The 21,035-nt window shown below is 48.3% G+C and overlaps 7 protein-coding genes across 7 annotated transcripts; 2 read left to right on the top strand and 5 right to left on the bottom strand.

Annotated features, from left to right (window-relative positions):
• Positions 1–303: 303 nt before the first annotated feature.
• ASPGLDRAFT_84877 (8-oxoguanine glycosylase OGG1) lies at positions 304–1,843 on the bottom strand. The gene is made up of 3 exons (XM_022550299.1): positions 1,743–1,843; positions 946–1,685; positions 304–890 (listed from the first exon to the last, which is right to left on the bottom strand). Exons 1-3 carry the CDS (start codon positions 1,835–1,837, stop codon positions 469–471), a joined length of 1,257 nt encoding a protein of 418 aa, XP_022397406.1. The 5' UTR covers positions 1,838–1,843; the 3' UTR covers positions 304–468.
• Positions 1,844–2,011: 168 nt separating this feature from the next.
• ASPGLDRAFT_178330 (splicing factor u2af large subunit) lies at positions 2,012–4,543 on the top strand. Its single transcript, XM_022542923.1, has 7 exons — positions 2,012–2,202; positions 2,261–2,286; positions 2,342–2,897; positions 2,945–3,555; positions 3,606–3,867; positions 3,918–4,129; positions 4,181–4,543. Exons 1-7 carry the CDS (start codon positions 2,175–2,177, stop codon positions 4,205–4,207), a joined length of 1,722 nt encoding a protein of 573 aa, XP_022397405.1. The 5' UTR covers positions 2,012–2,174; the 3' UTR covers positions 4,208–4,543.
• Positions 4,544–5,123: 580 nt separating this feature from the next.
• On the bottom strand, positions 5,124–7,073 carry gprM (the record flags this gene model as incomplete). Its single annotated transcript, XM_022549863.1, has 6 exons — positions 6,874–7,073; positions 6,719–6,814; positions 6,517–6,671; positions 6,330–6,468; positions 5,448–6,283; positions 5,124–5,384 (listed from the first exon to the last, which is right to left on the bottom strand). The coding sequence occupies exons 1-6, from the start codon at positions 6,986–6,988 to the stop codon at positions 5,124–5,126; spliced, it is 1,602 nt and encodes a 533-aa protein (XP_022397404.1). The 5' UTR covers positions 6,989–7,073.
• Positions 7,074–9,638: 2,565 nt separating this feature from the next.
• On the bottom strand, positions 9,639–10,175 carry ASPGLDRAFT_51117 (uncharacterized protein). The gene is made up of 2 exons (XM_022547463.1): positions 9,883–10,175; positions 9,639–9,825 (listed from the first exon to the last, which is right to left on the bottom strand). The coding sequence occupies exon 1, from the start codon at positions 10,066–10,068 to the stop codon at positions 9,901–9,903; it is 168 nt and encodes a 55-aa protein (XP_022397403.1). The 5' UTR covers positions 10,069–10,175; the 3' UTR covers positions 9,639–9,825; positions 9,883–9,900.
• Positions 10,134–11,066, top strand: ASPGLDRAFT_156470 (40S ribosomal protein uS15). The gene is made up of 4 exons (XM_022542375.1): positions 10,134–10,351; positions 10,403–10,435; positions 10,677–10,723; positions 10,787–11,066. The coding sequence occupies exons 1-4, from the start codon at positions 10,150–10,152 to the stop codon at positions 10,958–10,960; spliced, it is 456 nt and encodes a 151-aa protein (XP_022397402.1). The 5' UTR covers positions 10,134–10,149; the 3' UTR covers positions 10,961–11,066.
• A 4,582-nt stretch (positions 11,067–15,648) lies between these two features.
• On the bottom strand, positions 15,649–16,643 carry ASPGLDRAFT_1501521 (uncharacterized protein; the record flags this gene model as incomplete). Its single annotated transcript, XM_022542113.1, has 4 exons — positions 16,291–16,643; positions 16,067–16,259; positions 15,850–16,001; positions 15,649–15,792 (listed from the first exon to the last, which is right to left on the bottom strand). Exons 1-4 carry the CDS (start codon positions 16,441–16,443, stop codon positions 15,649–15,651), a joined length of 642 nt encoding a protein of 213 aa, XP_022397401.1. The 5' UTR covers positions 16,444–16,643.
• Positions 16,644–18,240: 1,597 nt separating this feature from the next.
• ASPGLDRAFT_69162 (fanconi-associated nuclease 1) lies at positions 18,241–20,753 on the bottom strand (the record flags this gene model as incomplete). Its single annotated transcript, XM_022549333.1, has 3 exons — positions 18,241–18,735; positions 18,780–20,193; positions 20,254–20,753. 3 exons carry the CDS (start codon positions 20,751–20,753, stop codon positions 18,241–18,243), a joined length of 2,409 nt encoding a protein of 802 aa, XP_022397400.1.
• Between the last annotated feature and the right edge of the window lie 282 nt (positions 20,754–21,035).

Raw genomic sequence — 21,035 nt, 5'->3', positions numbered from 1 at the left:
GGCAGCCATACCCACACTTATTCAAAAGTGCAGGAGTGAGATAGACAGAGAACAGGACGAGAATGCTGGAAGAATTGGCTACTTGTGGTGACTTCCGGTGATTCAAAGGCTTTTGTGTTCAATCTTAATGGCTGTGTTTAGCTCTCTGTTTGAGTTGTTTTCGTACGTCCTTGGTGTCTGGTCGGCGAACCCCCTTCTGAAGAAGTGAACCTAGGTAAGATTTTGAACCCTAGAAGGTCACAAGAATGAAATGCACTGACTTCCTGTGTGAGGGAGATCGTCTACTTTACAGGTTGATTGTTTGGGTGTCTGGTTGGTTAATTCCAGTTGAGATGTGTGGTAGCTCGAGTATATACAGAATAGGAGAAACATGGTAATCCAAGTGCCTGACTTCCCGTAGTATTGTAGTCTAAATGCGAATAGATGAATGGGTATACTGTACATGAATACTACCCAATAAGCATCAGATCAGCGGTTCCGAAGCCGCTTCGACATCCTCCTCGTTGTTGTCGTTTGCGAAGCATTGACGATGCCATTCGGCTCCTCCTTTGTCTTTGTCTCATCATCTTCGACCTTGACCTTGTTCTCATCGCCATCCTCGCTAGCAGACCTCTTAACCGCAACAGCAGTCATAACCTTGGTCTCAACTTCCACGTCGTCGTTCTTCTCTTCTTTCACTTTGACGTCGACCTCCACCTTAGATTTCTTTGACGAGGCAAGTCGATCGGAGAATGTCCTGAGATCAGCCGTGAACAGGACGCTATGCGCCCAACCGGCTTCTTTGCCCCAGAGTTTGCGGAAGTGGCTCCCGACGGCATCGTAGGTTGCTTTGTTGAGGGTTTTGTGTGCGCCTTTGCCGAATTTGTAGTCTCGTTGGGCGATTTGCCAGACTATATCGTCCAGGTTAGTTGAATGCGTAAGCAAGAATAAGGGGCAGTAGCCTACCATGTGTATCCACGGGGACGGATTCTCCCCACCCTAGCCCCATTAGGGAGACACAATCTGCGACCTTTGGCCCGACGCCTTGCAGCTCTAATAGCTTCTCATGCGCCTCTCGATAGCCATCTCTTCCTTCCGGTTTCATCTCCCCTCCGAATCCAGGCTCGGCTCCAAAGGCTGGTGACTCCGGATTACATAGCCCATCCAACCAGCCCTTCTCCCGCTCTTTCGCGACAATAAGCGCCGTCTGGTAAATATACTTAGCGCGATACCCGAATCCCAACCCGCGCAAACGACCCTCAACCTCCGTACCAGTCAATGCATCGGGAGTTGGGAAGTCATGGTATGCGCGGTCATCGACCGTCCCGATAAATGGCCCATAATGTATGCAAAGCTTCTCGACCATTTGCGAAATGCGCGATATATTGTTATTGCTGCTGCAGATGAAGGAGATAAGTGCTTCCCAGGCGTCTTGGCGGAGGATACGGATCCCGGTGAATTGGGGAGCTTTCTTCTTGAAATTCGGGTCTTGCGAGGACCATTGCGCGTAGAAGTCTGTTAGGTTCGCGGTGAGGTTGAAGTAGTGTTTGATTAGGTTGAGAGTTGTTGTGTCGTCGTTATCGATGCTGTCTGATTTCGGGGATCGGTAGGTTCTGTAATAGAGATAGGTAGGGTCTTGTTTCAGGGAGAGGAGTTTCCCGTGAAGCACGCATCGCCATTCATCGCTATCGGGGACATTGTGCCATCTAGCCAGACGCAAGTTAGAATGCGCTGCGATTTGGGTGCGATGCGATGGGACTTACCGGAACGATTGACCACACCGAAGCGTCGTGTTAATGCACAGCTCACTAAGGCTCACTGGAAGCTTGCGCCATTCCGAAAAAGCACCAACAGTCATGCTGGCTGGTCTAGCAATTGAAGAGTAGCAGTCCAGATAACCTTGATAGGACACTATTCTGCCACATTTTCAGGCGGTGAGGCCTCCGCAGACAGACGCGCGCTAACCGCTTCGATCTAGACGCCGGCCGATCGTCGAGACCTGCAAGTTTTCGTCCAGCCGCCTTGCACCTGTCGCTGTCCTCTTCGCCCAGACTCCGTTCAATTATTCTTGCCATCTCTTGATTTGGCTTCAACGTCGCTCGGGCGCTGGTACTCTAACTTAAGCTTAATTTTCTTTTCGCAACGGCTTTTGTTACCCCTGGGAGGAACGCGAGGAATCTTGCTTGGAGCTCAAAATGAACGGCGACGCCTATTCGTCTAGAGGTTAGTATTATTCCCTATCGTCATTGGTAATACGTATCTAACCATATATTATCGCAAGACTCCGGTCGTCCTAGAGATTACTACGTGAGTTTAATCCCTTCAGTTATGTTAACTATTCAAATCAACTAACAAGCTTTAGCGCGACGAGCGTCGCGAACGCGGCGGAGACAGAGGCGAACGCCGACGATCGAGATCTCCTCACCACGGCTCAAGAGGATCCAGACGCGATTACGAGGCCGATACATACTCGTCAAGTCGCGACTACCGCGCCAGAGAAAGGGAGGACCGCTACTCCAGCCGCAGAGATGACCGTGAATGGGACCGAGACCGCGGCGAGCGCAGACGCAGAGATTACGACGACAGACCCTCCCGACGCGAAAGAGACCGAGACTTGTTTGACGGTGGTAGGTCCCGAAGGGGAGATCGGGCAGATCGGGGAGACCGGGGAGATCGGGGAGACCGGGGAGACCGGGGAGGCCGCGACCGCGAACGTGACCATGACCGTGAGTTTGAGCGTGAGCGCGGAGATAGGAGAGATCGGAGGAGGACTGCGTCGCCTCCGCCGAGGAAGAGGGAGGCTACACCTGACTTGACGGATGTTGCTTCGGTATTGACTCGGAAGCGCCGTTTGACACAATGGGATATCAAGCCTCCGGGTTATGAGAATGTTACTGCGGAGCAGGCGAAGATTTCAGGTAGGTCTTTTCCCGGTGGTACTTGTTCTGTGCTAATTCGGATACAGGAATGTTCCCTCTTCCTGGAGCACCTCGACAGCAGCCGATGGACCCCAGTCGTCTCCAGGCTTTCATGAACCAACAACCCGGCGGTGAACAGGCGGAAAGCACGACTCTCAAAGCTTCCAACTCTCGCCAGGCCAAGCGTCTGTTCGCGTACAACTTGCCACCTAGTGCTACCGGAGAGACTTTGCTCGCGTTCTTTAACGTTCAGCTTAACGGTCTTAATGTCATCCAGAGTGTGGATCCTTGTATCTCCGCCCAAGTGTCTGGAGACCACTCTTTCGCTCTGTTGGAATTTAAGACACCAAACGATGCCACCGTTGCGCTCGCGTTCGACGGAATCTTGATGGATGACCATGCACCTGAGGCTGGAGCCAACGGCGCGCCTGCTGGGTTGGAAGTACGACGGCCCAAGGACTACATTGTCCCTGGTGGTGCGGAGCAGGAATACCAGGAGGGAGTGCTATTGAACGAGGTTCCAGACTCGCCCAACAAGATCTGTGTATCGAACATCCCGCATTACATCCCTGAGGAGCCTGTTACGATGCTGCTCAAGTCTTTTGGCGAGCTGAAGTCGTTTGTGTTGGTTAAGGACGGTTCGACAGAGGAATCTAGGGTGAGTAATGTCAACTGCATTCATGATCATCTCTTGCTAACTGAGTACAGGGCATCGCATTCTGCGAATACGCGGATCCTTCGGCAACCGGTATTGCCGTGGAGGGACTTAATGGCATGGAACTTGGTGACAGACATCTCAAGGTTGTGCGGGCTAGTATTGGAATTACGCAGGCCTCTGGTCTGGACATGGGTGTCAACGCGATGTCGATGTTCGCCAAGACTACTTCTCAAGACTTGGAGACCAGTCGTGTGCTGCAGTTGTTGAACATGGTGACTCCGGAGGAACTGATGGACAATGATGATTATGAGGGTATGTCTTCCCCCACCATCTCACTCTCTGGGATCATACTGATGAAGTAGAAATCTGCGACGACGTGCACGAAGAGTGTTCGAAATACGGCCCAATCCTTGGTGTGAAGATCCCCCGTCCTTCTGGCGGCAGCAGGCAATCCGCAGGAGTAGGCAAGATCTTCGTCAAGTTCGACACGGTGGAATCGACAACAAATGCGCTGAAGGCACTCGCCGGAAGAAAGTTCTCGGACCGGACAGTCGTGACGACGTACTTTTCCGAGGTAAGCTCCACCCACACTAGTCACCTTGCGCTTCATACTAACAACGAATAGGAAAACTTCGACGTCGAAGCTTGGTAAAAGTGACCATAATCCCCAAATGTTATCTGTCTTGAGCTTCTAAATTTCATCTATCTTTATTCCCCTTTGTCTGTTCGCTATTAAGTGCTAGGTCAGAAAACGTTGTCGAGACTTGGTTTATTTTGTTTATTTTATCCGGAGGTGGGTTGGTGATGTATCATAGCAGATGGATTTTACGTGAGCAGCTATCAATCAATTGCTTAATCTGCATGGTATTCAGTTCAAGATATAGGGATCTTGCCTCCCTTGGGAATGGATACTGAGGAAGTTTCAGGGTCTGGCGATGCTAATATCCGCCACTACCTATATATAAGAAGGAAATATGCTACCCCGAGGATAAACTTGGTTTATGCCGGGCTGGTGCCGAGTCCCGAGTCTAATCGTACTTTTTCTAACACATCTAGGTATCTCTATTCCTGCCCTCACTCCTACTCCTCGCAAAGTAAAAAGTACTGCATACAGGACTACGTCATGGACATTCAGGGAAAGGTATGAAGCAGCAAGTCTCCGTATTCCGTAGCTTGATTCATACTACTCCAAAACGTACTTTATATACACGATGCCTGTCTCTTCTCCATCCCCAACACCAATATACGTATCCAGAATCCAAACTCCAATATGATATATCAATTACAAACCAGCACATGAAACAAATCAAATCAACTCAAACCAAAACATAACATAACAAAACGACAGGGTATACCAAATCCACAAAAATCCAAACGAATCAATCATGTAACGTGTCATCAATCAAGAAGTGAATGTGTATGTGTTGAACAATGAAAGGGGACATATAATAACGTGATTTAAAAGGTATAACGTGATAAACAGAATAAATCGAGGGTAAGAATCGAACTCACAACCATAAACCAAGAAAAAAAAAAAAAAAAAAAAAAGTACTCATAATCATACCCCTTCAAACCCCCTCAACCCCAGGATTCCTCCCTCGACTCGGCGCCGCAAAAGTTTCCCTCGGTCCCCACCCCAGCCCCGTAGGACTAATCATCCCCGAGGCCCTGGACACCGGAGACCAAATCCTCGGCGGCGGCGAAGCCACAGTCGGATGCGGTCTCGAGAAGCTCATGGGCGGTCGTTTGATGTACTCCTTGTCTGACTCCCAGTCGTATGATGATGGGGATTGAGGGGAGAGTGGGTTTTGGGGGGTTGGGGTTTTGTTCTTGGGTATGTCGGGGGTTAAGGAGCGGGCGATACCGATGCCGATGTCGATGGATGCTTCGGCCCCGAGGGTTTTGGAGTTGGTGCTGGTGGTGTTGCTTTTGTACAGCATTTCGAAACTGTGGGGTTCGGGGGATGTAGCGAGGAGGGTTCTAGCGTCTGCGGAGACGTATTTCTTGTGATTGCTGAATGCGTTTCTGAAGAGTACGAGCCAGCCCGTGAACATAGACGGACGAGCGAAAAGCGCAACGTTCCACAGGCCGACCATAGATAGGAACATGAGGACAGCGAGGAGGGTATCTTTGTCAGGTCCGATATCGACGGCGTAGTCCTTGCAGTGTTCCTTATCTCCTTTTGTAAAGCTGAGACAGAGCAGCCAGGGGAAGGCCTTTTGGACGACTTCGTGTGTTAGTTTTGTAGTGGCATCTAGACTAATGAAAACGGTGGAGTAGAGGAGGGTGTTTGCAATGATGATGAATACGAATGCCACGCCGCGCCATTGCAGCCGGAAAACCTTGCTGATCCGCCGGTATGCCTGACGAGCATTGATCGAGCGAACACTAGCAGCGTAAGACGGCAACGCGTCAGTCGCAGCGCTGGGTTCCCTGTTAAATAGTGACTTGAGGTATACGCGGATACAATAGGCCATAGTCGATAACTGAAGGACGAGGGCTGTGCCGGCAAAGACCAGCGCGGGAATCCAGTAGTCGTACATGCTGTTTTCCATGTTGATGTGGCAGATTTCGCCGAAGCGGAAGGAGACGCCGGTGACGATGAGCATGACTGTTGTGCCGATGGCTGGGACGCCCCAGCCGCAGATTAGGGCTCCCCACATGAACTTTGTGCCGAGGACTTGTTCCCAGCAGACTTGGAGGTGGAAGGCGATGGCGCGGATGAAACCTGCAAATTAGCTTGAGTTGATAGAGGAGGGAAATGGGGGACGTACTCCATACGACAACTTTGAAGCCTCCGAAAAGAAGAAGGGAGCCGGTAAAGGCACACGAGAGGTCATCGTGCATGCCTTTTGGTGTGATTTCGTTGTAGCATTGCTCTGGTTTTGCGCCCAGTGGTATGATAAAAGCGACCTATCGCTGTCAGTAAATGCCAGACCAGGCTGATATCAAACGACTCACATGCATGCAACAAATCCCAATGGTAAACGAAACACTCAAGTAATGCAGATGCGAATATTTCGCCGGAAGCACCGCATATGATAATAGTAGAAGAACAACGAAAGGGAAAATCAGGGCACTAATGTAACTCGGGATCTTCGTCTTCGCCATCAATTCTATATTGGTCAGTTGCTGAAACGACAGACCGACAGGAAAGACGTACCGTCTCCATATTTCCAATTAGCCACTGGGCATGGCACGCAGCAATTTTCGTGTCCGCCTGGGTTCGGGACTACCGCACAATACCGTCCGTTGATGTCTGTATCGTGTTGTTAGTCTAGTACTGGATAGAACAAGGGTCAAACGAGGAGCGCATACATCCACCAGTGTCAGGAAAGAGATTCTGCTGCAGAAAAGGAAACTGGCATATACCAGTGTAATTTGAAATTTGAAGTCCCTCCGTTGGGTCGAGGAATCTAGTCTCGATAGTCATGATAGCTGTATGTTATTGTGGCATGGGAGAGGAGATAAAATCGTGGGACAGCCCTCACGGGCAGATACAATGCAGTTGAACCTAGTTGTACACCGGAAAAAAGACCAAGTTCCAAGAAGTGAGGACAAAATAAGAATATATATCATAACGAGACATGAAAAGGAGAAGTAAAAGCCGACACGAGAGTGGCCAATCTGATGCCTTACTAGGATATACTCGTACAAACCATGCAGGGGCCACCATCACCTTTGCCCCACGAGGATTGCTTATTGGTCGCTGCATGAAAGAACGTGTACGGAGTATTACTGTATTACGGGATCGAAGCGTTGAGTAGACGCGATGCTAATAACACTAGTCAGTAGTCAGAGTAAGTTGTTACAGTCTCCGAAAAGCGATATGATACATGCGATATCAAAACCCGTTGATAGCAGTGCCACCCAATAAATACGGGAAGCTACAGTCGGCATCAATCACCAGCAGGGGTGTTTCTTTTTCTGCATTATGCTGCCAGCATCTTAGCGCTGATCTTTTCTTCATCCTTTGCGCCACCAGAATCGCCAGTGAAATTAGGGTTCAAAGATCAAAAAGATGTCAACTTGACATCGTCTACTTTCTTTATACCAGAGTATTGGTAGTGATAGTGTATATAATAGTGCATAATACTGCTTTTGTAGAAGTCGCAGTACGAAGAGCACAGAAAGTGGTGAGTCTAGATCCAAGTGGGTGTATGGGTCGTGCCGCGTATTTTACACTTGGTGATCGCCGTTGATTTATGCTCAGAAAGCTATGCCATCTTAACCGCAGTTGTATGATATGATACGCGACAAGTATATAAAACCAGGTCTGCTGTCGAAATAAGACACTTGCACCTACCAAGCTCCGTATGTGGACCTTAGCCAAAAATGGTCCCGGCATGTTTGAAGCTGCCAGTGCCACCCTGTAATATATCCAACCTCTACACGATTCGATGCTGTCGGTTCGGAGAATTGATGATCGCTAACCTCACCAATCACTACGGCAGACCATTTTGGTAGGCAAATAACCTGGCTGTGCTACAGCGGCAGCCTACAGTAAAGAAAGAGGTACAGTGCATAGAGTGCATGCGCAGTCCGATGCAATTCTAGCCAGTATCGCAGGTAAATCAATTCGACCCCTCCAGTCAATGTTATCTATCCACTACCTACTCTGTATACTCAACGGCGTACTCCGTATACACAAAAAGCTATAAAAAAAAAAACCCGTACTTTCACAATCCACGGAAATTCCGATATGACAGGTGACTGGTCACCCAGTCCCGTGACAGCACCGATCCATCACGGCGCCGCAGCCTGTCACCGTCGCTCGTTGCATATCTCCCCTCCGACTGGATAATCAGCTGTCCAGCTCCGATCCAATCGCCGTTTCCGATTGTCTGTTTCTGCGACATTGGAGCATTGGCCGCAAAGTGGCCATTTCGACTCATCACAGTTATCCATTTGCCTAAAACAATACTAATGTGAAGAGGCGATCCGCATATAGTTAAGCTGATGCGGATCCAACCGAGTCTTCCGATTAGGTGACTTGGCGTAGTGATATGATAAATATTTGCCGCTATACGCAGATTCTGGCTAATGGTGTTGTCTCGTTGAGACATTCCAGTAGAGGAGGAACCGAGTTGAGCCAGAGTAAGTATGCGAGTTTATTTGCCTCTGTCTCATGACGTCCTGCATGCTGTTTTTTTTTTTTTTTTTTTTTTTTTTTTGTTGACTCCGGACTGGCAATACGAGGAGCGCGTTGAAGAAAAGGGAAATAGGCAAATCAACCTTCAAAGCAACCACATTTCTACCATTGGTTAATTCGCGGCACTCTGGCGCTAATTACGATGATGTCTACTTGTACTTTAGCGGTGTGATATCATCTTTGTGGTATTATGCAAATGCCATGCCGTGCGACGCCGCTGACGATGCACACTCCCAGGGACTGGCCCAGGAGACTGACTTCCAGGGTAGCTTGACTGAACTGCATGTCCAGGCGCTTTGCCGGATGGCATCCGGATGATTTCCGGGTCACCTCCGGGCCCTCTCATGCACCTTTTCAACGTTGTACAACCTCAGATAGAGAAGAACCTGGAATCGCCCGACTCAATCGGAACGAGCATGCATCTTAACTTGCCCTGCTGCATTCAGTCGACTTTACAGAATTACACCACCCGTTGATGCGCAGGGCTCTCAAGTCACGTGCACGCCTTGTGTGAGATAGGGACAAACAATCGCAACGACACTTCGCAGCCACAACTCCCATCCCTTGTCATCAGTGCCTTAGCATTCGCGGGCCATCCCTAGGATCTACCGGTCAATCCCCAGTCGCGGGCAGGCTCATCACCCGCCATGCGTAAGGTTGTACAAGCATCCTAGGGTCCTGGTTTAGGCAGGTGGCTTTAGGAGGACGAGTGGCAGGCGCGGTATTAGGATAACACTATCCCACTATCGCTTCATGCATGACCGCGCTACACGATTGAAGCCTGATACAAGGCTAGCCAGCCTTCTAGAAAACACGTCGACAAAGAGAGAATCAAGCACAGGCGATTTCCATTTCATTGACTATCAAACTATCCAGTATGTATGGGTCAGAGTCTGGGGATCAGAACCCAAGGGCTACCGCATCGAATCAAAAACTGAGCCAACAGACACCGACAAGTAGCGAACCTAACAAACTTTACGAAGTCAGCAAAACTGTCTTCATAGCATATTGCAGCAATATAAGTGAAAAGGAGAAGATCAGAAGTCCATTTAGATCATCGGAGAAACATCGCTAGGACGCACTCCTGACATAAGAGGTACCAGAAAAATAAAAGTAAGGTGTGTATCATCATTGTGTTGGGTTCGCGAGGAAGAAAAGAACTGACCTTGTTGTAGCTGCGCAGGCTTTACCTGTTAGTTAGTCGTAGCAACAGAAACAGAGCAAGAGCTCTCATGAAAGCTCAGAGTCGCAGAGTTTTCCCGGCGGAAGAAAACACCATCCGCGCGGCTTAAATACCACCACCCTAAGCGAACCCTCACGTGACCCACACTCCACTCTCCGCTCATCGCCCAAAAATCCATCGCGAACTTTTCATATCTTCTTCAACGCAGCACCAACAACCGTCGACAAACCACCGTCAACACCAAAAACCAGAAAACAAAATGGGTCGTCTTCACAGCAAGGGAAAGGGCATTTCGTCCTCCGCCATCCCCTACTCTCGCACCCCCCCGGCCTGGCTCAAGACCACCCCCGACCAGGTTGTCGACCAGATCTGCAAGCTCGCTAAGAAGGGTGCCACTCCTTCGCAGATTGGTGTTGTCCTCCGTGACTCGCACGGTGTTGCTCAGGTCAAGGTTGTTACTGGTATGTTTTTGCAATCTGGGAAGAGGGAAGACGGGGCTAACTGGTCAATAGGTAACAAGATCCTCCGTATCTTGAAGTCGAGCGGTACGAATACACTTACGCCATTTACAATTACCTCGATGGGATGAAGAGAGTGGTTCGATTAGGAGACACTGCGGTTGATCAAGGCATGGTTATTTCTGGATTGAAAAATCTCCTGAACCTGGAATGTCACAACCGCAAATCTCCCAATCAGTCCTCAATTCTCTCATTCGAAAGGAACTGCGCAGAAATGCCAGTCTCCATTGCCTCTGCTTGGTCATGGCTGACAGAGTGATTTAAACAGGCCTCGCCCCCGAGCTTCCCGAGGACCTTTACTTCTTGATCAAGAAGGTACTTTTCCCTTTCCTCTCCATACCTCCCGTTTCAAGAAGAAACATGCGCTAACGAAACCAGGCCGTCTCCGTCCGCAAGCACCTCGAGCGCAACCGCAAGGACACGGACTCCAAGTTCCGCCTGATTCTCATCGAGTCCCGTATCCACCGTCTGTCCCGCTACTACAAGACCGTCGGTGTCCTCCCTCCCACTTGGAGATACGAGTCCGCCACCGCCAGCACCCTGGTCGCTTAAACTTGAAAAACCGGTGGTTCTTTGGTTTGGGTTGTTGGGATAAGGCTACGTTCGAGGATGGTTTGTTTGCTGCGTCTGTAGATGATGTGGTGATAGCGAGCTGTCTGAAGGCGGGTTGTGTTTTTTGTTTTGAGTGGATTGAAACGAAGAACATGGTCGTTAACTTTCCAACCGCCAAAAATAAAAATTTACGGTTCTTAATGTTTGGTTTTATGTGTAGATGTATCCAAGTAAACGATGTATATGGTTTTCATGCCAGATCTATGATCGTGGTGGGATGCCATCCACGACCACAGGGTCATATCCAATCAAAATCTTGTCATAGTCCCGTTACCGTGCATCTGCGTAGGGAAGAAAAATGCGCGGCATCTCAAGTTTGAAATATGCAATACCATGCCAATTGAAACCATCCATTTGCGTAATCCAACTCCAGCTTTCCAGTGATGGATTCCGACAATCAAAAGCCCCCGTTCCGTTTCATTTACTTCCACAATGACACCGAAATAAAATGATTGGTTGCATTGAAAGCGCAGGTCAACGACCGATTAACCCCCCAGAAACTGCATTGAAGCTAGAAAGTCGTGCCCACGCGGGACTTCACTCGGGACGTATTGTATGCTCATTTGTTTTGCCGGATACATGCTCGAGTAGCATATGCTCGTGCAGTTGTACAAACTGCACCGAAACGAGGTCGATGGCGATACAATCATAACCGAGGATCGTTCGGCTGTTTTTCGAGATTCTTGATGATATAAGGTATATGACATAACAACAGAAGAACCGACAGGACCAGAAAGCCCATGTGAGGACTAGGGCTTGAAAAACGAGCAGCCTATGGCGGCTGGGACGATGTGAATAGTGAACAACCTGGGTTGGGAATCTTGTCTGTTTCTAGTGATTTCAAGAGAGTCAATCTGACTAGACCCTAACTGGGCAATGTAATCATTGGACTGTTCAGATAACTCGCATTCAGTTATATCAACCGCTTCATAGATGTAACTCTTTGTGTTGCGGGAGTAATATTCTGCGAAGTCCTTTAGTATTTCCGCGTTCTCTTTCCATTGAATCGAAAAAGCGCGCCGTCGGCTGTTCTGTGCACGGTTGTCCGGATTGGATATATTCAAAAGGAGTGCTTCAGCAAGTTCTTGCAAAGCAACATCTAAGGTCAACAAGATGATAAAGTCGAGTCTTTGCGACCATCTTGTGAATCTGTTGTGTGCGACATCTCAGGCAAACAAACAAGCACTCAGTGGTGGTAGTAGTGCAGTTTATGCTGCCTCCCTGAACATAAATCACCGCAAGGCCAAAGAAATCGAGACTGGCAGATGCTATGCAGAAGTGAAGACATACACCAGAGTTGTACTGAAACAGCATAGCTTGAGGAACAGCCAGGTTTCCCGCGCTTTCTGGTATCAACACAGCTGTCAGGGATATCTTACCCTACGACGCCGCTAGCAGTAAGAGCTACTTAGCAAAAATTGTGGCTTTCTTGGGAAATCCCCAGAAACTGCATTCAAGCTAAAAGGGAACCCGTGCCCACCTGGAACCTCATGCTTGGGACGTATTGTATGCTCACTCTTTTTCCTGGATATGTATTTGTATAGTACGTGCCGCACGATCCATGAGTCGTTTTAGTGACGATGGCGACGCGAGGGCTGTTTGACTGTTGTTCCCAGATATGGTCTGTGTCGGCAAAAGAACCAGCAAAACCAAAAGATTGGCAATGGGGAATATCGCTTGAGGATCGAGCAGCCATGACAGTTGGTCCGGTGCATGGTTATAGTTATGGCTGGCCAGACATGTAGATTTCATACCAAACCATATCAATTGGTGTGGTAGGATGCCATTCACCTTGGAAGTCCATTCGCTTTCACTTGAAATAAATCATCTCAGGTTAAGAAGACTTCATAGACACAGTGCCCGTCATCCATATAACGAACCAATTGTCCTTGCATGAATTAGCAGGGGAACGCAGTTCCAAGTCTACAGGCCAGGAACCCGTCTTTTGCTTGCACTATTATTCTGTCTGGTTTCGAAGGACCACGTCGTTTTCATTATATTCTGATTCTTATATTCAAGACCACGGCTGTGTCGTAGATTTCTGTGTCGTTCCGAATGGGACGGTGGTACTGTTCGAATTGCATTACCCTGTATCTAGCATAGGGAAAGGGAAGTATGCGGTAATATTCTCGATATCTGAGACGACACGGGCGTTCAGAATACCGGGTCAATCGTGCTGTATAGGAACGCGGGCCGATTCCGACAATTTAAGGAATGTAAGTGTCTGCTTCAGTAATACAGCAACACGGCACTTCAATCTGACCCGTTTGCCTTTCCAGTCGCGAAATTTGACAATCGAAAACAGTCTTGTTCCATGGCATCAGAATAGCGATGGCATCGAATCGGCGCAGCTCAATTAACCACCCCCCTAAACTATATTCAAACTTGAAAGGGCCGTACACATCTAGATCTGCGAATGCCTTCTTCCGGATCTTGTTTTCGCGAATATAGGAAGCTCACTGTAAATCATACCGGAGAAATGATATAAGGAACTCGTCGGCGTCTTATGCGGTCAAGCTGCGTCTGTTATAGGAATGGTCAGAGCTAGAGAAAGCTTGCCCACTTGGGACTCCATACTGTGGCATTATATGATTTTCGTATATTTTGTGTTCATGCAGGCCTTTTAAGTCGTCTGATGATGATTGAAGTGCGATTTTGACCTAGAAGGTTGGCTTTCGAGATCAATGACGACGTGATCTCGGCAAACCAACAGGACCAGATTTCACGGTGGGAAGTGGTGGAACGGTTCACTTCTTGTCAGATGAGGATGGCAACAGTTATCGTCCCGAGTTGAGCTCTGTCTCTTGCTAGTGATTTGATATGGGTTGATCCGTTGGTTGACAGCGATCGCAGGCCTTGCAATCGCTGGTGATGGGAATACTGTTTGATGTGCATGTAACGGCTCTGGTTGAAATCCAAAGTTGTCATCTGCTTTGTCCTAGCTTTAAGTTGTTTCTGGGCTTCCTTGCTTCTTTTCTCCTCCAAAACCAGGCCTTTTTGGGCACTGTAGTGCTCGTAGTTTGAAGATCGACGTTTATCTGGCGTGGGTCTTGATTGATATTTCTCAGGGTCTTGCTTTTGCCGATGATGTGGACTAGCTTACTTACCAATGAATTCAGCTAGCTAGTCACAAGAGATCTTACCCGGGTATCTGCGGACTTTTCCCGGGATTCGGGGCCACTCTCTTTTGGTTCTTCTCTTGACTCGCACGTCGAATTTAGGAAGCTCAATCCACTCTGGGTCCTAGTGCTGCCAAAAGACATCGGTTCTCTTTATCTCTCTTTCGGGATTTCTGCATCATCCCTGCATCTTAAGGCTATTTCGGGTCTGACGACAGTAGATGGACCTCAGCATCTTTCGTTGCTGAAGTCAATTCGCCTCTGGTTTCGACCATATGACTTAGGGACTCGGTCGATATTATAATCGAAGTGAGGCTCTATATTTGAGTACTTCCAAGTCGTTCGTAAGATTGTATGGGAATAGATAAGATACAGAGATTGGGACTCATTGTACCCAAATTCGACGGCGATGGGTAGCCATGTCTTATCTTCGGGGGAACGATCTTCTTTCTGACTCGATAGTCAGACCATAATAATACTCCTTGATATGTTGCTTGACTCACTTAGACGTGTACTTTTCTCCGACACCGGCAAGATTCACCTCCTTAGAGATGCTAGGATCCCCTATATGGAGGGTTTCTTAACTCGCCCATGTCCTTTTTGCCATTGCGTGATTGAATCGTGGAGACTTCCTTTGAAAATTTCTTTTGGGATTCTCGACCGGAATATCTCAAACCTTTTAATGTCCTGGCCTGTTTCTTCAAAACCAAGATCACAGAATAAAGGCGTGTATTGTGAATTCCGTCAGTCTGATTCGGAGTAGTCGCAGCTATAATCTTGGTCAATTAAAGTTCTCTAGAAATTGCCGAACCAAAACTTACTTCAGTCCACTTTCGCTAACCTCTAGACCCTTTAAGGTTCGAGTCCCTGTTATCGACTATAAACCCCGAAAGGAAAAAGGGAAAGAAGAGACGACCGTAGGCATACCTCCTCCTGTCTTTTATAACGTGCCAAATGAACGGAACGGTTTTAAAGCTGGCCTTAATCCTTTTTATGCCCAGAGTGGTGGACATAAACATATGAATGGCCTAAAGCCGATCGGAGCAATTGTAATGGCTATTGCTAGCACAAGCCATTCTTGCTGCAACTTCAAGCGCTACATGGCAGCTTATTGACCTATCATCTGTAGATGTCCCATCTCTTATCACTTTCAACCGTTTTTTTGGCGAAGCCCAGCTGGAGGGGGAGTGACTAGGTTCTGCTTGCAAGCTTGAAACTGATGAATGTCCAGTCTGTCGTTTAAGGTCAACTCGGAAACTAACATGGTCCCATGAATCGAGCCATCAGCCCTAATTTTAATTAGTAAAGTTGGTCATAGTGCGCAGAGTCAGTCATACCACGCTTCGTATAGAAGCAAGAAGCTCATGTGCCTGTACACCATCTCATCCCCGTTGCCGTACCTGAATTGACCCATTTACCCTTGGGATCTCAGGTTTTTCCTCGACTCTTTTAGGTTGGATCAATGGGAACAGATTCCATGGATTGTGCTGAGCTACGAATCCTGTCCTTTTAGGTTCCTTCCTTCGACACGTTCTTACTGGCTACCATGGTATGGCCCAAAAGCCGGGAAAACTCCTGGGCCAGCAGCCGGTTATTGTGCGTCTCCTTCTCGCCCGACTCGTGGACCAAGCCACTAGCGTGGCGCCGCTTTTCCTGCATGCAATTAGGACTGCGTTGGCACTAGTATGAGAGTGATCGGGAATTTCTCACCTCTAGAGAGATAATTGGCTTGTTGTCAATTCTGTTCCGAAGAGTCTTTTTACTGTGTGTCATAAGACGCACGCCCCCGTCATTGCGGGCTTTGACTGGCTTATTGGACTCGCCGAGCCGGATATTCAGCGTCATATCTTCATTGTTACTTACTGCACGGCGAAATTAGCTTTGCTATTGAACAGCGACCTACTTACCAAGGATAGTATATACTAACTGGAAGAAAGTTCACTCTTCATCAATTTCGCATACGCTTGTCCCCAGTATGCAGCCCGAGGATTCAAGGCGGCGCCTCTTTGGTCCTGCTTGTCTTCGTCCTCGGAATATGATGAGTCCTCGTCACTGGACTCATCGACACCCAGATCTTTGGGGTCTTGGTGGTGATCAATGGGCGAGGTATTCGAAACTTTCTGGATTGAGTTTTCCCAGAATTCGCTATACCTCATATACGAGAGTCTCGCCGAGCATTACCAGTGCTTTCTTCATGCTATTCTTTTGTGTAGTCATGGGCGATGGCCCATGACCTGTTGCTGTGGTCGCACGGCGCCTCTTTCGCGATTTTCGTATATTAGAAGGTACTAGAACCATATTCATCACTCAAAAGAGCAAGATTCCGATGAATTAGTGAGGTCGCTTGTTTTTGACCGACTATTTCTTGAGCCGATCGTAAAGGCCAGTGATCCGAAGGTAGTTTTGTTCCCATTTTAATCCAGGTTTTCGCAATTGAAAATCCCATTTATCGTTCTCCACGGCGTTTAGGAGAGCTTGGCTTCTAACCAATTCTTTCTTCTTCGTGATGGAATAGAGTGTAGCGCATGATGCACAGGATCGCTTGTGTGAGGCGAGGTTGAAGTTGTGAGGTTGAATTTTACAGCTCTCCGGCTGTTGAAAGTCACCCTTCAGAGTGAATGTCAGTCAGTTTACTCGTATGAACTCATTCACTGATCCTGGAATGATGGAGTGGTGATACAGAGGAGAATGACACTCCTGCTGATGTCGATGATGCGTTATGCGGTTTGGTATGCGAGGGCTATAAGATTGTATTTGATTTTTTATTTCTTCTAGAGGCACCGTGAAGATATGTAGCAAACTTTCGGATGCTATCTGATAAAAGAACCACATACAGGATGAAAGAGACAGAATATCCCATCACCCATACAATCAAGATGAATCAGACGCTAATGGAACATACTGATAATCACCAAGAATCTTCCACTGCTCACGCCCGTCCAAATACCGCAGAACCCAAATTAACATCCTCACGATCTCCCTGCGGCCATTACAATCGAATACATCAAACTTCCGTGAGCGATATAAGGGCAAATCCTCGGCAATACCTTGTTCCTCAAACAAACTAGCCATGTACCCCCTCGGCGTTCTGGGTCGACTGACATAGAAACAAGGCCCTTCCAAACAGACCACGAGCCTGTCGTGATAGCCCAATGCCGGATTGTGGGAGTAGGCTGGAGCCGCTAACAGAAGGACTTTGGGAGCTTCGGGCCAGACTAGTTTAGAATAATCAGATTCCTTCACGACCTGGTGTGGTGTGGTGTGGTCAGTGAAGGTCTGATATTGATACGGCATACGTACCAATAGAACAATAAGCGGGATACTTAGTTGACGCTGATAATCGAATCCTGCTATCATCTGGACGTCCGGGATTTTCACTCGAATGTTCAGCTGTGGGATCTTGAAACGTGGAGGATCGATTAGCTCGGTGCTGGCTTGAAGTCAGTCAAGGATCTAAGAATAAGAAAATCAGAACTAATAAAATGAACCCACAAGTGTTGAACAGCATTTGTCTCCCAGATGGTATCCGTAACAAGGCTGTTAAGTAGAAATTTGGAGTAAGTAGTTCCATCGCGATGCTTCAGTAGCAACATGTGACGAAACATGAGGTGGAACGGATTCCCTCTATTCTCTAGAATATCAAGGGCGTTTGGCTCGCAAGAAAGCCCAGACAATCTCTCGAATTCTTCAAGTGGTCGTCAATACTTGCTCGAAAGTCATTGTAGATTAGGCTGGCCTTCGTCTCCGCCTGCTGGTACGTGCTCAGAGCCTAGTGACTGTTCTGCAGTTACGTCGTCCGTTGCTTTGACCCTAGCGATGGCCAGATATGTGGTGGTCCAGTTTCGGATATCTTGCAGGAGGCTTGTTGCGTTGGAGGTATTCGTATCTGACGCTTGAATGTCCATTGTTGAGTCGACGGTTGCTGGTTGGTAGCTTCCTGTGGTGAGTAGGGAGGAGAAGGGAAGTTTAGAAGATGCATGCTCAAGGCCCCCGGGGAAAGTATTCGCCGGTCATCAGTTAACTACACAAGGGAGAGTTTTCCCTCTTCTTTCCATATGCAAAAAAGAGAGACCCTGCACAGAATGTCATACATATGCTCTGCTATCTCGCAACACAATTACAAAGCTCAACCCTAACCCCCGCCCCAACAAGCACATGAATCCACAACCTCTGTGTATCACTCAACCGATCATTCTCCGACTTCACCTCCACGAACAAAACCTCCGCCCTCTCCTTACTCCAAACCAAAAGATCCGGAATCCCCCCACCCCTCTGCTGATACTCTTGCGCGAGCACCTTACAAATCGTCGCCAGCGCCTCGCCGCGAAAACACCGCGCGATTTCAACAAGATCATCCAACGGGAAGGACCAGTTTATGCCGACGGCGCAGGGTTGGAGCGGGGAGTGGGTGGTGTGGACTGTGCGGATGAGGTGTTCGGCAGAGCCGTTTGTGATTTCGACGAGGCGGTGGTTTATTTCGGAGGCGCGGGTGGGGTAGAAGGTGTCTGTGTGGAGGTCGAGGGGGGAGGTTTGGAAGGGGGTTTGGAAGACGTTGGGGATGTAGGTGAATAGGATGTCGTAGAATAGGAGGCCGAACTGGGTTGTTAGTTTGGACGGGTTGAGGGGGCGGGTGTGCTTACTAGTGTACGGACGATGCCACCCTCTGAATGGTAACCCTTCCAGCCATGGTCCATATACCAGTTCAGACATACCTGTTCGACTCTGCATTCGCCGCCCTCTTTCTCATCTACCCAGACCGTTGGGCGACCTCGTTTCGATCCATTATCGCGAGGCGTATCCTCTTGCTCGATACGTATCCCATCAATAGTCCGTTCTTCAGGTTTAGCCAAAACAGCGTATCCAAAGTCATGCTGCTCTCTTTTGGGCACTTTCAGAGCTTTCTCGAGTTTCATGACCCGCTTTTGTAGGTCGTAGTGGTAGATTAGATGACTACTCGGATCTTCGAGGCCTTCCTCGCACGTCCGAAGCGCGATCCTCTTCCAGTGTTTCCTTTGGTTCTCTTCACTGCGTCCGTCGAATGGCGTGAGGTTCCACATGTAATGTTCTTCCAACAGAGCTTTCCGCTGATACCACCCACCACGACGCGCGGCATGGAATAGCCGTTGATCGAGTAGCTCAGTGAGAACTTCATGTTCTCGCTTATGCTCCTTGAATCGTCCCAAAGGATGTAGACCTTTGTGAACAATCCGAGTATACACCCAAGCCGGTGAAAAGCGACGTAGGTAATCCCCTTCTCCGCACTCGTAGAAAGTAGCTTCTTTCTGTTGTTCTTGAGCTAGCAATTCCTTCCATCGAGGATAGACCTTATCAGAAAGGTCTTTTACTTGTTGCAAGTCCGGGGGTCCATTGAATTGGAGGATATTGTCAATGTCAAACTGCATCCGTAGGGCCGACTCAAACTCTAGGAGAGTCGATCTAGACGGAAATATCGAATTAGAGCGACACACGATATAACTCGGGAAGTTCTTGCGCGAAGTCTTTGCAAGAATAATAGTTGTAAGAGACTTCTCCGTCCATTCCGTAGACCTATAAAAGACCAAATGCACTCGCTCAAACAAGACCCGAGGACCGGCACTAAGCCGTATACAGTCACCAGTATAATCAAGGATTTTCTGGACATAGTGGCTATCCCGATTCACAGACGGACTTCTGACACCCGTTTTACCAGGATTCCAATCAAGTCCGGTCTGCGTTTGCGTTGACTGCCGGAATGCTGCCAACAGTTCTTTCTTGCTCTTCCCTTGCGCCTTGACATCAGTTGCGAAGCTTTTCAGCTCGTCCAGTAGTAATAGCGACGACGCTTCTTCCAGCGTCGTTATCAGCTCGCTACTATCAGCGAATATGAATGCTCCATTGAGCTCCGAGCCAGAGTCAATATCCGCTGGGTTCGCATTCTCGGCCTCAGAAAGAATTGGAAGACCACGGCCGCGCTGGAGCTCAACAACCGCAGCACCCAAATCCACAACATCCGAATAACCAAGCTGGTTAATACGATGCCACGCAGAAGTTTTCCTCAGGAAAAGCCGTACATACCTAGACAAATAATCAACACTCAAATCCATACAAAGATACTAGAAGCAAACTCAAACCTACAGATACTGCGCCTCATACGACAACTCGCTCCACTGCCTGAACACCTCCACCTCAGCCTCATTGAACAAATGGGCCTCTTCATTTAGCACTGTTTCTAGTGTTATATTAAAGGCATCAACGTATATAGAGCTTTTGCCTTTCTGCCAGCTGCTGTTTTGCATTCGTTGGTGCAGGTCTTGTTCATCTGGTTCATCTTGCACAGCATGCGAGGTTTCATACTCCTTTATTGCTTTGTCTGTTTCGATGGCTGGGAGGGAAGATTCTAGTTCTGTTTGGCTATTTGGAAGTTGATTCTCGTCGTCGATGGGGATATCATCGTCTAGAGGTATGGCTGATGAATCAGATGTCTTTGACGGCGGGCGATCTATAGGACTTTCTTCGCATTCGCGGAGTACATTGTCCTCTTTCCGACTTGGGAATTCCTTTTGCGAATCCTCGCCGGACACCTTTCTGCGTTTCACGGAAGACCCCTTCTTCCCCCAGTAGTCCAGCAGGGACATACTGTCACCGGAACATCTAGGACGCCACGCCGCGATATGACTGCGCGTCTATAGCGACAGACATCGGTTGGCAGAGTGAGTCCTAGCCAGCCAAGTGGATTCAATCAGCTCATAGGAATATGATATAGGATAAAGAAACGTATATACAAAATAAATAGTTAGATAAAAGTTGAGGGGATAAAATCCAGAGAACCAAAACCAGACCCAGACCAGACGAGAACGCCACACCCGCGCCACACTCGTGCCACACCAAAAACGCGATATCACGTGTGTTTGCTCAGT

Source organism: Aspergillus glaucus (genome assembly GCF_001890805.1).
Source record: "Aspergillus glaucus CBS 516.65 unplaced genomic scaffold ASPGLscaffold_22, whole genome shotgun sequence".
In the NCBI taxonomy this organism is placed as follows: Eukaryota; Fungi; Ascomycota; class Eurotiomycetes; order Eurotiales; family Aspergillaceae; genus Aspergillus; species Aspergillus glaucus.
This window is presented reverse-complemented; position numbering and strand designations above follow the sequence as displayed.